The following is a 17688-nucleotide window of genomic DNA, read 5'->3' on the forward strand; positions in this document are numbered from 1 at the left end:
ATGGTTCTACATTTGTGCAGTATGTTATGCATTTGCTTTACAATGCAAAATGATTGCCTAAAATACCTCTATATTTGCAGTTTTGCAAAACATCAGCTATTTAAATGTTGCTTTTGCTCTTTGCACATACACACTACCTAAAAACATCACTGCAGTAATCAAACATAGTTGAAACTGTAACATTAATACTATCAGATTTAAGGTCTTTGGAGAGGAGACTAACATAGTTTACAAGCCATTGCACCTATTAATAGACCTGACTCCCTTTTGCAATGTCAACTGTAACATGAATCCTTGTTTTAAATCACAGTGTCTCAAATATCATCTACCACTAGTTGTACGGTTCTCTTTCAGTTTATATCAGAGAGCCCAATGGAGTCTTTTGAAGAACCCAGTCAGGTTAGCAGGGATAACTTATTAGAAGTCCCTACTTTAAGTGATCCCCCTTCAGAAGATGAAGATGTTAAAACTACTCTTAAGCCTCGTTTCTCCCCACTTCCACGAAGGCGGAATTCTGCTTCTTCAGAAGATACAGAGCCAGAAATCCCATCTACCATTACACGAAAAGTTTCATTTGCTGATGCATTTGGTTTTGATCTTGTGTCTGTTAAAGAATTTGATACCTGGGAAGTTCCAACTACATCACAAAATGATGTCTTTGAAGATGAAGTTGAGCCTGTGGAGGAATATTTTTTATCTCCACTGTTTACTTTGCCTGCCTCACAAGAAGATCTTTTGCAAAAAGTGCATGAAGAGAAAGTATTGCTGGAGTCAGTTTTCTTCTTACCTGGAGTAACGTGTATGAATGGCATTATTAGAGTTCTAAATATATCTTTTGAAAAGTTGATATATGTTAGAATGACATTAGATGATTGGCAAAGTCACTATGACATCTTAGCAGACTATGTGCCTAATTCTTATGATGGTGAAACTGACCAGTTCTTCTTTAAGATTTCATTGGTTCCTCCTTATCAGAGAGATGAAGCTAAAGTTGAGTTCTGTATACGTTATGAGACATCTGTTGGCACATTCTGGGCAAACAATGATGACAAAAATTACATACTGGTTTGTCATAAGAAAGTAACTAAGCAAGAGGTGGATAATAAAACACAAGAAGATTTTACTGACAAATACCTCAAAGGCTGCTTAAAGACAACGCTGAACAGGTGAGGTTGCATCTTACCTTTCTCTAGCTTTCAAAGGATTAAACTTTTACCATTTAAAAGTCATCAGCTAATGCTGACTTGCTAACTGCAACCACTGAAGCTAAACATTTCCATACAGTTTTCTTTCACTCAGTTTTCCTTGATAAGTAAGACCATTTTGTGCTTTAAATAAGGCACTTACATATATAATACAATTGTTTTCTACAGCTAAGTTAATTGTTAACAAATGCCATCGTTACTAAATATGGCATGTGTGATGTTCTTTTGGAAGCTAACATGGGTCCTACAGATTGAGAACTATGTACTGATTTTAATCTGTAGAGCATATAAATCCAGTTGACATCAGTGGGAGTTATGCTGTAAACTGAGATGAGTATATTGTCTCAAGAGTTTAAATTTAGTTCTTTGGCATGTCAAGAACAGTTTTAACATAAAATGTCCCCATATTTTCCTATAATTTATGCCATATGTAGATTTTCTAAATGTCATTATTGGGACAAAAGCAATAATGGTGGTTCAGGAAACTAATAACTCAGGGGAAGATGCTGTTGCACTCAGAACAGCTAGAACAATCTTATCTATGATTGGCTGAACTATTTTGCGGGTAACCTTTGGTGATATCTTCTTCCTGTCACCGGTGAGTGTTTCTGTGAGCACTTTGATAAAAATCTTGAGCAGGAAAGAGAAAACAACGAATAAACAAACTGTGAAATAGATATAAAATAAAATAGGAGTTAACATGAAGAACTGTAGCTTTATTAAAAACCAAGATGTTAAAATATAAGAATATAGTAAATGGTGAGTAAAATAGTAATGGTTAAATTACCACTTAAACTCCTCAAACCAAAAAAACACAGGAGTACACCTACACTTCTATATTCCTATTCTGTATTTAACCCATTATGTTATAATTAAATAGAGCAGCACATACATGGGCTCTGCTCCTGTTCCCGTTCAAATCAATGGCAAAACTTCGATTGACTGTAATAGTTTAGAAGCAAGTCCCTGGAGCCTAATTCTGCATTTTTATTAAGCAATTTTGTTATGGAAATCAATGCAGGTATTACTTGAGTGAGGATCAAATCAGTATTTTGTGTACAAATTTCTCTAATACATTTAGGCATCAGAGGTGAATTATTGATGGGTTTACAGCTTTAATTATCTATGACTTTTCTCAATCAGACAACACTATTTCTTTTTTGTGGTTTTAACTTCCTATGACCCATATTTCTCTTCTAAGCAAAAGTGAGGGGGAGGAGATCCAGAAAAGCGGCAGAGGCTGGAGGTCTGTGTAGGAGGAATCTAGTCCAATAGTTTAACCTTGCAGACCACCCCCAGAGGGACTGTCTGACCTATCTATATGCTACAGCAGTGGTTTTCAAACTTCCTAGAATCACAGAAGCCTTTCAGATGACCTCCTGCTGCAGAACCCCTATTCCTGGCTCCATGGGCCATGTGAACTGATGGAGCCAGGCACCCCAGCCCAGCATTGACAGTGCACTGCCTCCTGGCCTGCTTACCTATTACCCTCAATCACCTAGTGGAATCCTGATGAGCTATTGTGGAACCCTGGAGGTCCACTGAACACCTTTGAAAGCCACTGTGCTATACCACCACTTACCCACTAGCTATGATGAGTGAACATATAGTGAAAACAGTTATAGCTATCTAGCTATAGTTTTGACAATAGTCAGAAGACTATTGTTCCTAGCTAGTTGTTCACTAGCTATTGTTCACTGTTGTTCTTCATATCCTACATAAACTTCTCCTTTGCTATGGTGATGACAAAGAATTGGACACGGAAAGGCTGCTGGTGTGCTATGGCCGTGTCTAGCATGCTGACCAATATTCTTTCATCGTTTCCTTGTGCTCCCCATCTGTCTGTACCCATCTGTTGCCTTTCATTTTATACTTAAATTATAAGGTTTATGGGGCAGGGACTTTTGTTCTCTGTTTACACAAAACCAAGCACAGTGGGGCCTGTGAGTCCATTATTGTAGGATACAGGGCAATGCAGATAAATGCTAATTTTAGTAATTATTAAAAAGAATTATATAATTACAGTAATTATATAGTTAGAGGATATTCCGACCCAGTCACATACATTGGGAATTGTAAATGGTAAATTACATAAAATAACTGATCACAGTGATTTCTTATCAGATAAAACATTTATGCTCAAACTTCGAGAGTAGCTGGGTGCTAACAAATTTTAAAAATCAAGGAAGCCTAACTTTAAGCACAAATAGAAACCAAAAGACAAGCAAACAAACAAACAACCAACCTCCCCCACCCCAGAAGTACTTGGTTGTAAGATACTTAAATCTCTTCTTTTTAATAATAGGGGTGGATAATTAACTTTCTAAGAAAGGGATTTTTAACCAGAAGCTGATCCTTCATAGACCAAACTCTGCTTGCCTTATGTAGGGACTCTTTTTGGGGGCTATTTGTATTAACTGGAGAAAATAATAATTTTGCAAGCTACTACGGATACATAATTTTTTTACAGGACCTTATTTTGTAACGTTTATGGGAACATTGGTTAAGACTACGTCTCTGACTGAGGTAAAAAAAGGGCCTTTTGACATTATTATTTAAAAATGGGCTTACCTCTCAGAATTTATCTGTAAAATGTCATGATGAAAAGTGGAAGTCTGCAGAGATATAAAAAGATTACAGCTACTCAGGTGGGATCATCAAAAACACCTAGTAACTATAGAACTCTCGTTTGTTTGCAGTTCATGCATATACATGGCCAAACAGATTTCTATCAAACTTTGGAAAAAGTGTTTGTTTCCACCTGTGTTTTTCCAGTTTGAATTTAAACATCTGCTTTATGCACATTTCAAAAGCCACATAGACAATTGTAGGTGTAGCAAGTAGAAAGGTCCGGCTATAATAAAATATCTATGCACATATCAAACATATATGTTTAGCTATGCTTTGAATAGTCTAAAACTCATTCAAAATGCATATTAATTTCATTTTATGTGTTGGCCTCTGAAATGCTGTATGTGTATATTTTGCTGGGTGCAGGAAAGAAAAGAATATTTCACTCTTTAATTAAATTCAAACATTTTATAATTTGAAGGTCAACATTAAAAATGGTAACTAATGTAAGGACACACACATGACCTGAATTGACAGATTAATTTATATTGTTTTGTCTGAGTAGTTGTTGAAATGAAAATTGGTAATGGATGCCACTCATTGTGATATCTTAACTCCATTTCGATCAAATAGAAGTCGATTTCCTACTGTCGCTACTGGACTGTATCTAAGAAAAATATCTATAATATATAGTTGCAAGTACCTGATGAGCTGTGGAAACCCATTCAGTAGGGTATGCTTTGAATTATGTCTGTGAACTCTAGGCTTTCTGCTTGAATCTTTTGCTCTGAAGACAGGCGATGACTCTGATCTATAACCATAAATTACCCTTGGTCCTAGAGTTTGGTACATGCTTCTATTGTGGACTGAGGCAGGTACTACATTTGGTTTTTGTTTCCCTGGAGTCATTTGGACAGTGATGTTAAGAATATGGCAGATATGGCTGATCAGCATAATAATTATATCTAGAAACTGTGGAGTGTACATTTGGCTATCTATCCTCTGTGTAAGAGAGGTGAATGCTAATATTTTTCTTATAACTGCTGGAGTTATCTCCCACTAGATTCTTCCTTTCTCCAGAGTGTTACTCCCTGAATTTATGGTGCATGGGATAACTGATCAATTGGCCCTGTGCTTTCTTTCCTAGTTTTAGATTCCTGATTGTTTTAACTATAGCTGTAGTTGAACATAAGGCCATTAATTCTGTTTTGTCTGTTCATTTTTGTCTCTTTTCTTAGTTTGAAAAAGAAGCACAAATAAGACGTCATGGTGCTCAATCTTTTTGCCCTGTAGGCTAGGGACTGTATTTCCCTTGGGGCTACAAATATTCTTATCCCATCATGGCCAAGGCACTTTGTTCTGTGCCACCTATTTCCCCACTTCAATCATAAAGTAACACTAAAAAATGGAAATATTAGTAATTGGAAAATATATTCCCCCAGATAGCATCAACCCAAATAATCTTAATCTGGTCAGCAAACCGGTTTTGGCTGGTGGGCCCAATCCACAATGTGGGGCAGGTGTGGTAGAGGTCCGATCCATCCTGGGCCCAATGCAGCTGTGGGGAGGGGCAAGATCTAGCCCCTCAAGGGGTCGTGGCTTCTGGCTGTGTGGAAGGGGGCCACTTCAGCCACATGGTAACAACCCAGTTTGGGCCCTGAATCAGCTGCATTGTAATGGCCTGGCTTGAGCCCCAATCTGGCTGTGTGGCAACAGCTCAGCCTGGACCTAATCCAGCCATGAGAGGCTTGAAAATTTGATGGTGGGTGAGGGGTGGCAGTGTAATTGTCACTACTCCCTCTCTATCACATTCCTGACATGTGGGAGCCCTACGGGCCAGTTACTATAGCTCCACAGGCCGGATTTGGCCCATGGAGCAGGGGTTGAGCACTCCTGGTCTCTAGGCTATATCAGGATGTAATGATAGTCAAAAGATTAAAGGGCCAGATTTACTGGTACTAAGGCGATTTAGAACTGCATAACTACAAAATGACTTTAAACCAGTGGGAAATAGCCAGTGGAGAATTCCTCCAGCTCAAGGGAACTCTGCTGCTAGAAATCTGGCACTAGTTGCTCTTGTTTCCTTCTTCTGCAGCCACATTTCACTCCCAGCCACATCCCACCTGTTGGGTATATAGCATGGCAGAACTCCATTATGCCCAAGTCTCCACTGGCATAAGGTATTTGAAAGCAAGTGAGCCTCTCTGCAGCCCCAACCTGTGCTTGGGTAGGATGTTTTGGAATCAGGGAGCTGCAGTTAACTCCCTGAAGTCCTCCCCTCCTGCACTGGAGCAGAACCTGTACAAAAGGAGAATCAAGGGCTACAGAAGTGCTATAGATTGTGTTTACAGTTTATCATATTCTCTGCTTCAGGAATAGGTGTACAGTCCCCAGATGGCAAATTTAAAACATGGCACTTAAATTAAATTTTGTTGTATTCTTTGCTTTTCCACATCATAATCAGAAAGCAAATGTAAGTGAAAAAGCATTGAAATGGGAGACTCCTGCTTTAAGTTGCTGAATCCAAGTTTGTTACTGGTAAACTTAAATCATAAGTGTGCACCTTGAGTAACATGCAGGCATGGGGATTTGACTAAAGTTTATTACTATTATTAGGAAGTGACTATATTCATTGCTGTTATCATGACAGCAGCTGTTCTCTGCCAGTGTTAAGACAAGCTATCCATTCACAGAGAACCAGTTGAGAGATCAGCCATTCTGTGGCTGTCAAACCTGCCCTGGCTTTCCAGGCCTGCTCCTTACTTCTTTTTGCCAATCAGCAAAGGGAGGGCAGTCCTTTAGGTCAGGACAGGTGAAAAAATTCTGATATCACACTCAAGGGTAATGCAGAAGTCAGAAGCCCTCAAGGCCTGTGTGTTCTGCTCCTTGTCACATAATTGTGTTCCAATTCGAGCTTTCTTTTTGAAGTGGTGTTTCTAGCTCTTCTCATTGTAAAGTAAAGATTGTAAATGTGAAATGTGCAAACCATTATGACATCATCTTCCTGAATCTATGAACAACCTGAAACAATATATCTGGCTATGAGTTATCACATTTATTTCAATGGATCACTGGTTCTGTAACCTAAAGAAGACAGATGACATAATTTAACTGTTGTCCATTTTATCAGGAAAACCCAGCTGATACTCTGCTCTTCCAAACTGAATAGTCCACTGTTGGTCTCCTTATATTCTGACATCGACCACTGTCCCTCAAAAAAGCTGCCAAAACCTCCACCTCCTGTGCGATTGTGCATTATAATTACAATAAGTGGTGGCATACTCAAACTTGTGAGGAGAACAAAATAAATATAATAGGTTATAAATATAAATGACATGCCAACAAGGGTTACTAATTATATTATCCATGCTCATGTTTCATTAATTAAACATCTCATTTTATTAATTTAAATGAGACTTGTAAAATTTCCAAGCAGAGTGCTGCAGAACTGGGGGAATATATCACAGACTGTAGGTCTAGTCTGCTTCGAGTTCAAAGCCCTTATTTCAAATGTTGCCGTTGCTTTAAATGAATGTTAGATGTGATGTGTTGCTGGCTTATGTAGTGAGTTCAGATATGAGTAGAGGTAAGTCATTAAAATGTTATTGTTTAATTAAGAATAAAACAGAGCAAAACCTTTGAATTCTTCACACCGAAGTGTGGAACAGGCAAGGAGTAAGATGTACCTCCTTCTGGAAAGGTCTGCAGTTGGTAAAGCATGGAGATACTTTGCTCTTCCATTGTCATACCTGCAAAAATAGACACAACCCTTGTATGCAGCAGTTTCAAATTAAAGTTATACAGATGAAAGAAATGTTGTCAGATCCAATCTGGCTAAAAAATGATGATGATGATACTGCAGTGGGTAAGACTAAAACACCTAAAGCAAATAGAAATGTCATGGCTCATTCTAAAAATTGGCAATAGTGATTGTTCAGCTTTCTGATTTATCACAGCTAAAGGAATTCAGTTTTGCTTCCTTCAGTATTCATTATATATATATATATGTGTGTGTGTTATATATATAATACTGTATATTATTCATTATCATAAACATGGGCTTTATAGTTTATGTTTTTCATTGATGAATATTCCTGATAGATTTGACCCAGAGGGCCCAATCATATAATCAGTATTGTCAACCAAAAGCATTTAAAAATCATCTATCCCCTTCCAAAATAAAATGACATCTGCTTAAAACCCCACAAATGTTAAAAAACAATAAATGGATTGGAGAGTATTTTTGTTCTTTCTGGGTTTTGAGCCCTTAGCTTCCATATTATTAGGCTTTTCTTCATAGTTGGATGGGCTTACAAGTTCTTGAATGAAAATAGAGAGTCTTGTATAATCACATGACAACAACCACTGAGGGTTTAGGAAAAGCATGAAATATTTTGACATTCATGATAATACTGCTAGGGTTGGTAATACCAACATAAGACTTTATGAATTTTAGAAGGGTGTTACTATAAAGAAGGGAGAATATTTGTTTAGGGTTATTGAAGAAAATAAAATTTGGACACATGAGGTGAAAGTAAACTAAAAAGCTAGCCTTGGATATTATGAATATTTTACAGTACCTTCTATTAAGCTATGAAGTTATCTCCTAAGGGAATTGTTTTAATATTAGTCTCAAGAGTCATTTGAAACAAAGATGGGACAAAACTTTTGAAAATGAGTTATGGAAAGTAATTTTTGTTAGTCATCAGTGAAATGGATGACTGTATTTGATCTTTTTCAGTTGTCCAATCAAAGTATTTATAGGTACATTGAATATTTGAATTACATCATTATTAAAATATAGATTATATATGTTAGCCATGTAAGTGGAAAACTTTGAATGCATTCATTTATATGCAAGAAATATGGATGGCTTTATGGACAGTAATAGTGCATGATTTACAAAAGGCAATTACCTGACTTACCTGGAAACGCTAATTTAGGAATACTTAAATCCCAACAAATAGGCTGACATCTGTAATAGACTGCTGTGGGCTGGTCTAGTTTCAATCCACAAATAGATCATGTTGGAGCCATTAAAATGTGTATTTTATGTAACAATATAGGAAAGCCATATATCCATTTGCTACAGATCTTAGTGATTTTTCATTTATTTTGACTTTCAAACACTCTCTTATAGGAATAATAGCTGTTATCACTGCCACAATAGTAAAGTTTTATTTTGGTCAAATGGCTCTGTACATTATGAAATGTATGTCGTTGCAAAGCTTGCTTATGTGAAACAGAAGACAAAGAATGGTGCTTTGCAATTTGACTAAGTATTTCTCTATTGTACTTCTCTCAATACTTAGGTGGCCAGATATTTATATGTTTGTATTTTACATATCTTTTGCTTTATATTTAACTGTATTCAACTGTTTATCTTGAAATATGTGAAATTTTTCTGCAGCTACTATGATTCATCAGTCTTTTTGAATTGTATTACAGTGATACTATCTTATAGTCTGTATCTATATAAACTAGGGACCTAATCCTCAATGTGAACAGCAGTGACTTTCTGCAGGCTCATCTACATGTGCTACTAAAGCTAGTAAAATACATCGACATGTGCTCCCTGTTGGTAGCAAATCTGCTCTCAATCTGTATTCCCATTCACAGGTCTGCTCCTATCCTGCTCTGGCCCCCTGCAACAATATGGAGGACCTCCAGGATGCCCTGAGGTTAGCCTGGGGAACTGACAGGGAGCATAAGCCTGGTCCCCATGTGCACGGAGCCAGGAGAGCTCTGCCAGTTGCAGCAGCAGCTGTCTCCTTGCCCTGTACACATTGGGAAGGGTCCTGACAAGCAGGGGGCCAGGAGACAACTGATGCATCAGATCTCTTCTGGCCCCGTATACATGGGGACAAGCACTGTGCCCAGTGGCAGTTCCCCATGCAGCTGGTGGCTGGTAGGGCTGAGTGAAGCTTCGGTCCCTGATTCGATTCCACAGAGATTTGGCCTGATTCGGTGGCCAAATCTCAAAATCCAAATTGAATCAGAGGACCCTTTAATCTCTCTGAATTGATTTGAAGAGATTCAGACAGATTTGGCAATTGGGAAGTAGATACAGCTTTAAATGTTTTTTCTACATACCCCTAGGTAGCAGGAGCTCTGAACTCTATAGTACAGATGCAGCATCCCACAGAAGCACGGGGGTGCTCCCCAGTGCACTTGGCAGCAGACCCAGAAGTGAACCAGAAGCACTTCTAGTCCACTTCCTGGTCCACCAGGAAGCACGCAGCAGGGCCCCTGCACATCCCTGGCATGGTGACTAGTTCCTCTTGGGTCTGGGGGGTACCTGGGGTCCCCTGCAGCTGATCACTGGTTTGGAGGAAATGCCCCCCCCACCCCCCTGTGCACTCCCCAGCAGACCTGGAAGTGGACCAGAATAACTTCTGGTCCACTTCCGGGTTTGCTGCTGAGCACACTGAAGAGTCCCCTGTGCTCCTGGGGGATGCTCCATGTGTCTCAGCATCACAGAGATCACAAGCCACGCTGCTATCTCAAGGTATGTAGAAAAAACTTTTAAAGCTGTGCCTGTGTCCAAATCACTGATTCGCTGAATCAGCATTGAATCTTCAGATTCGGGCAAATCAAATCAGGGACAGTGATCCAAATCAATGGATCAAATCATTGTCCCTGATTCAGGCTGAATCCAAATCAAATAGAGCCCGTTTTACACAGCCCTAGTGGCTGGCTGGGAGCTGTCCTGCTTCTGAGGCAGCTTCTGGCCAGCCCCTGGCTGCACAGCAAAGCAGAGAGGTCTCCAGTCCTAGCACTGCTCGGCTCCCAGCTCCTGGACTTTCCCATCTCTTGTGGTCCCCTAGTGTTGCGTCTGACCAGGAGCAAATTTGCATATGGGTAGATAATGATGCTTTATTGTGCAATAGGTTAGTTTACTGTGCAGTAAAGAGTCTTGTGTAGACACACCCTGTATGTATGAGAGGTCCCACTGAATTTTCACGAGGCTGCTTTATGTATGTAAAATAACTTGCATATGTGTTTACAGGACTTGTGCCTTTTTCTGAAAATTTTCATGTGATTGCTTAAGGCTTTTCCAACAAATTGAAGGATATGTTGCTTAATTACTTTTTTGTGCTTTATTGTTCAGTCACTCTATTTTTTAGTGAGGGAACCTGTTTGCACACTGAATCAACCTAGTAATGAACATTTCAATATTCTGTCTCTTATCAAGTACTCTGGAAATGCCTCGTGTTTTTCAGGTTTCATTGGAAAGAGTGAGAACATTGGAAAGTTTTCATTATTTCAAAGCCAACCCAGTTCAGGATTGATCAAAAGTTGCTAGCAACTGATCAGATAAGTGAATGTTTAATGGTCTCAATCCAGTTGTCAGTAGAGAAGTGTCACATCTCAAGTTGTATTTTCGTCTATTTGTGAGTAAAACAATAAAGTGTCCAAAAGTTGTTTACATGAAAAGCAGTGAGGCACAGCCTGGCAGCATTAGTGACAGATTTAAACACTGCATTTATTACTAGCGTCATACTAGCTGTTTATTCTGTTGAGGAATTTAAAACCCCGATCCAGCCAAAGCACTTTGGCTCTGAAATTGAAGACAACAGATTCCAACTGCTGCAAATTAATTACCAGGTTCTAATCACTTACCATTTTTAAAATATAAAACTTGGATTCCCCTCTCATGCAATGAAAGGAAAACATAGACAAAACAGGCACTTTAAAAAATAAGTAAAGGCCAGAAGGAAGAGCTTAAAAATGAGAATTAGAAGCCTTGTGTGTGCTTATCTAGTCCATGGTTCTTCAAGAGAACACAAAAACATATTATGTGATGTAGAAATGCCTAAGGAGGGCTTTATTTTCTGGTCCTGGCATTATGAGACCATGACCAGTGATTTGTTACTGGTGTCTACAAATAACAGCAGGAAAGAGTACTGAATTAGACACTGAACTAGATTGTTGTGTGCACTGCTGCCCCGCACTACTTATGGTCTTTGTGAACTGGCTGCAGATCAGCCTCTTCTCCCTTTTGCCATGCAGGCTCTTGGAAGCTTTAGCAGCATTTAACTTTAAAAATATCTAGAGGTCATCCATTTCACAGGATTTCTGAAGATACTGAATGTATTAAGCTATGCCATTTTTATCATTTTTATTAGTGTAAGATATTGGCACAAATCTCCTAGTTTTTTCATCTAACTTTTTGATAGAAATATTGATATCCATCTCATAGTATCTTCTCTTTGTATTCTAGCAAAGCAGTATTTGAAAGAAAAATGAAACAATCACTCCTTGGTATTGATCACGCCTTGACATTTTTGTGCACATTAAGAGATTTATTCAACCCCTATCTGCTTCTAAGTAAGCATGTCTACACGTGTGCTGGACTGAGCAGTTGTTACTGAGCAGTCATTTAGTCCTTGCTTAATGACTGTGCAGTAACCCACATTACTGCATAGTCCAGATGCTGCACAGGTCTTTTCCCATGCTACTGTGCAGTAGTATCAGCATCATAGTTTGTGCTCAACAATGCTACATTGCCATAGCTCCATGCAGGCTTTCTAAGCTTTCATGCTCTGTAGTTACAGAGCCACTTCTGAGGCAGTCCCTTCCCAAGACTGGTTGACCAGCATTTACCATGGTCACCCATTTTATCTCTTTCCCCAAGGACAGTATCTATTTCTCTGTCTCACCTGACTGACATATATCTATCTACAATCTCTCTAAGGCATCTGTCACCTTCTTATGTAAGTGCCTCAGTATACTGCAGTCAGCCTCTGGGAAATGCTTGGAAAAGACAAGACGCTTTCTTGATATACTAGCAGGAGGAGCTGGGTCTTTTCCAATTTTTGGCCAAGGACACACTTTAAAGAGGTCATATAGCCTAAAGGCTTTTCCCTGCAGACCTTCTGAAAATAGATTTAAAATGGGAGTGGTGGAGGAGTGTAACGAGAGAAAATATACTCTCTTTTGTAAAATTATGCAGTGACAATTAGTAAGAAATGGAGAACTGCACAACCCTCTCCCTAGTTTGTAGTAGAGTCCCCACACCTTCCAGCTCCAATGGAAGTCAGAAGTTTACTACTTTGCTAAGCGATTTAGGTGAAAAAGTCCTCCTCTGCCCTCGTTCCAAGGTTAGCTTTTTAACGGCCCTCTTGAAATTTGATTCCTGACTCATCTTTCTCCTTTTCTCTATAGCTATGCAAGGGGATTACTAGAGCTCTGCACTGGAGATGGACACACTGGTAATAGGATGTAACATTGCTAATTTATACAAGTTCCCTAACACAAGCCTCAGCAGTTCTTCTGCTCATGTCTGAGGGAGGGTTTTTTTTTAATTTCCCCATCATGCTGACCTTGTCTCGGCAGAAGTTGGCCCATTGTATGAGTGACTTAAGCAGGCTTCAGAGCTTTCTATATACAAAGAAGCTATGTAACAGTCTGCTGGATTAGAGTCTTCTTAATTTTCATATGCAGATATCTTAATAAGGTTCTATGTTCAGCATTAAAGCTCAAGAATGTAACCATAGGAAGACTCAATAAGATATAAAATATTCCCATGCATGGTCACCCTTAATTCACGGTCACAGCTTAATTCATGATAGAACTGATCCACTCCACATGAGTCTTTCAATAATTACCACAGCTATAAGACCTAGAAATAGATCAAGATAAATGCTAAGGTTACAAATTTTGGGCCTAAGATTATAGCACAGGTTCATTTTTTGATGGCACCAACATCTCCAGCTTGACAGTTATACCATTGGATTTTTTAAAAATTGTATAGGATATCTTACTATTTAAGCTCAAATTCTGTTTTTTAATGAGCTGGAAAATAAAGTCTCATTTCAAGGGACTGTATTTGCTTTGAGGCTGTGATTATTCTTATCCCAACCTGGCCAAGGCACTTTGTTCTGTGCCACCTATTTCCCCACTTCAATCATAAAGTAAGACTAAAAACTGGAAATATTAGTAATTGGAAACTATATTCCCCCAGATAGCATCAGCCCAAATAATCTTAATAAAAATAGGTTTGTTACAAACATTGCCTGAACCCTACTGGGTATTATCTATTCAGTAAAAACACTCAGTTCCCTCACAGCTGAGCTCTTGATCAATTGGTCCTCTCAATACTATTCGTCTTCATTTTATATCCCTTTTCATACAATATCTCCTCCTAGTCATTTGCTTTCCAAGCTTTCTTTTTAATCCCTGCATGTATGAAAGCTGTTAATAATTGCTGTTTTCCTTCTTTTCTGGTTTTAGCACTCTTTTTATGTACGACAAACAAAATAGAGATATATATTCAAGGCAAAGAAATATCCCTGATCATCATAATTTACACCAAAATGTTGAAACAATCAGATATAGACTCCTGAGGGCTGTATTTTTTGTGTAGATAGGTTAATTGATTGCTCTGGATAATGAAATCCCCTATTCATAGAATTGGTTCAATGTGCTAGAAGCAATAAAAACTTCCACTGCCTTACCAGTATCCCACAGCCCTGACTTAGATCTCCTAAGATTCTTGTTTTCCCTCCTAGGTTTGTCCATATGTAAATATTCCTGACAATAGAGAAGCATAATTTTTCTAGTGAAGCTCCAGACCATATGTGGTTTCCCTAATATTAAGGATTTGCATGTGTCTAAACTGGAGATTTGGAACAACCACAAGTAGGACTTCCCTACTCTCCCAACTGATAGGGCCAACTGGTTAAAGAAATTTCCCTTGTTACCTTCAGGGACTTCTCACTTATCAAAAGGTGATAAGTTCCCTTTCTGCTCCAGTGCTCCTTTCCTATCCTCTAAGGATTGACAATGACATGTAATGATGCTTCCTCTGTTCGTCCCATCACAGGATCCTGGACGCATAATCACTTCATGAAATAGTTGTTCAGATTACCATTTATGGTCACCTGGCAAATAAAAATTGAGTTCTGTGGTACACAAAATAAAAGATCAGAGCTAGGTTTGGCTTTAGCTAAACTTCTGTCTGCCCTCTGCTGGGCACTGTTTACAGTACTCCCAGCTACTCTTCAAGCATTCTCCATTTTTTCATGTTTTTCCTTGCACCTATGACATCTCCATTGCCCCTAAGCTATAGCTCACAGAACCTTTGATTTAACAATTAATTCACCCATTGGTTCTAGCCATATATATGGGCCTTGTGGCATGCTCATCCCTGGAGCTCCTCTCCTCACACAACTCACAGGAGCCTGACATTTGACTGGCTCTTCTAGTTCAGATGCATCGTTAAAAGCAGCTACTCTTAGCGGCCTGTAGGAATACAAAAAGGACTTAAAACATTTTTTCTGAAACTTGGCACTGTCTTTCTTCAACAGTCAAAAGATTGTTGCTTTACATATCTGCATTTAGGACTATGCTATAATACTGATGCTGAATGTTTTCTTGCTGGCTAACATGTCTTCCCTAGTGTAAACTTTGTTAGCTCTCTCAGACCATGGACTGACATCCTCTAGTTAAGTGTATCTCAACCATTTAGACACAAAGCAACCCTCAGGAAATGTCAGCTCTAAGTTTTTACTTGTTTGGGGGAGGGGGGGTTTACTACAGAAAAAGAGCAAATTTTCCATTGTAAAGAATTCAAAAAGGACACAACAAGTCAGAATTTTTTAACACTGTGAATTCCTATTTGAAATGTCTGGGTTTCTTTTGTGAATCATGTTTGCACATCTAAGAGTGCTAACATGGTACAGCATCCCACAGCACCCTTCAGAGGATCTCATGACTCCTCAGGGTATCGTTTCACCCCGGTTGAGAATCACTGCTCTAGTTTCATGCATGGCAACTTTTCCTCCTAGCCAATCACAATTCTTTACCCAATTACTTAGCACCCTCTAGTGGCATTTAATAGTTGATTCTTTAAACTCAGTTTCCCTCTATCATCTCTTAAAGGGACAATGGTAATTTTGTTCTTATTTTTATAAAGGGATATCAATTTTTCTTATATTCTCTATGCCTAATATAGATTATCAAAACACATCTTTCTACATTTCTTCTCTCAATCTAGATGCCTTCATATTGCAAATCTGCTCCCAAAAGCTAAAAATTCTCTCACATCCTATTTCTGTCTGGATAGGATTTCCAAAGAAAAAGACACTCCCTTAAATTCTAGCAAATTCTTATTGATGCCTGTATATATAATCCCCTGTAAAGAGAAGAGTTTTCTTACTGATGCTTTCTATAAGTTTAAAACTGTCTCAGCAGGAGTTATGGAGGACTGAAACAACTGATAACAATTTAAAACAGTATTCTTTGCAAATTTACAAAGAATAATTGTATAAGGACAGTTTAGAACAGTGAAACGTATAGACTGTAACTGAAAAAAATGGTGTAATCTTCTAAGCACTCACAAGCTTCTCAAGAAAATATATTTTGTTCAAGTCAGATCCAGAACAACAAATAACCTAAGTAGTCACATGGAAATTATTAGCAGGCTAATAATTTGGGACCAGAGACAGTATAATGTGAGCATGTTCTCAATAAATGTTCACAAATGCATCAGACATCACAATTAAAAAATAAGTATGGCTATATTCTAAAAATATGAAATGTTCTATTCCATTTGATAAGTACTGAACACATTAAAACCATCACTGTTATCTACAAATCTGTATTTACAACATTAAACTGGATGTTCTCTCTTTTCAATAACTGTCATCTCATCTCTATTATTTTCTCCCCAAGACTCCAATTGTTTCTTTTATGTGAGCTAACCTACCAGTGTCCTTGGCAGTACAGTTTATGGCTCATGCATTTACAGTAATTGTTTGGGCAATTTGCCACATGTGATCTTCACATCACAATTGATTTTGATAATAAACAGCATTAGTCGTGAAAAATAGGAATGATGCATATTTCTTATGGGGGCTAAAGGGCACTAAAGATGCCCTTTAGAAAAAGGAAGAAAAATGCTAAAACCTTGAACTGCATGAAAAAATACTGATGTCACAGTGGAGCTAAATAATTTGATGGTACACGCAAAAGAGGGAAAAGGGCCATGTATTCATTAATGTCAATTGCAAATGGGAAAGCAGAGTTCATAAAAAGTAACAGCTTTATTTTAGGCAAAATGTATAGTTAGACCAATCAGGGAAAAAAAGGCATCGATTCCAACAGTACCAATGATTTTACTCTTTACCTTTAAAAAGAACTTTGTGTTTGTTTGCAATGCTTTAAAAGTTCCCATAGCCTGGCTAAATCAATTTTGCATGTTGGACTGCACAACCAGCTTAAACTTAATGAAGCACAAACATGGCTTAGAATCAAGGTTGCACCTCCCCTTACTGAGGTCACGCTGTGCATTCTATGGCATCTGGGCCAAAATTAATTTGATGTAGGTCTCATTTCTGATAAGATAAGAAGTTCTTCAGCAGGTACAGTCTAACTCCATAACTTCAACATTTTATAATGTCATAGTCTATTTAAAACAGTCCACTCATTTTCTTTCATATGGCATCAGTTATCAGCTTCCAAATCTATAAGCCACTGCCCAGTATTATCACTCAATGAGCAGGTTCCATCTGCCCCATCTGGGCATTTGTAAAGATTGCAAGTTTCAGTTAAGTTCTGCATTGTTTGTTGGATACCACATTCACATAGGCAAGTTGCCTAAGATGGGGCAGGCAATTATTTTTGGTGGAGGGCCGCATGACACGGTTTGGTGAGCTTTCGAGGGCTGCATTGGTAGCCCTGCCCCTGACATTTGCCCCACCCCCTGGTCACTATCTTGGGACTGGAAGTCCCTCCGCTTGGCCCCTGGAAACACTCCTTTTGGGAGTGAGGGAGGGTTGCCATCTTAGAACCAGAAAAGGACAAATCACCAGAAAAAGTCAAACACCTACTGTAACATATGTTAATTTCATTACAAAAATATTTTTGTCATGATTTGTGTTTGCATACTGTATATAGAGGTGATTGC

At 38.5% G+C, this 17688-nt stretch overlaps 1 protein-coding gene across 1 annotated transcript in view; it reads left to right on the forward strand.

The window, feature by feature from the left end:
• Positions 1-372: 372 nt before the first annotated feature.
• PPP1R3A (protein phosphatase 1 regulatory subunit 3A) overlaps positions 373-17688 on the forward strand; it is a 62764-nt gene continuing 45448 nt past the window's right edge. The window contains exon 1 of the mRNA XM_019514550.1: positions 373-1166. Within this exon, the coding sequence (XP_019370095.1) occupies positions 373-1166 (794 nt within the window). The remainder of the gene's footprint in view (positions 1167-17688) is intronic.

Source organism: Gavialis gangeticus, unplaced genomic scaffold (assembly GCF_001723915.1).
Source record: "Gavialis gangeticus isolate Ggan-Ray unplaced genomic scaffold, GavGan_comp1, whole genome shotgun sequence".
NCBI classification, from domain to species: domain Eukaryota; kingdom Metazoa; phylum Chordata; order Crocodylia; family Gavialidae; genus Gavialis; species Gavialis gangeticus.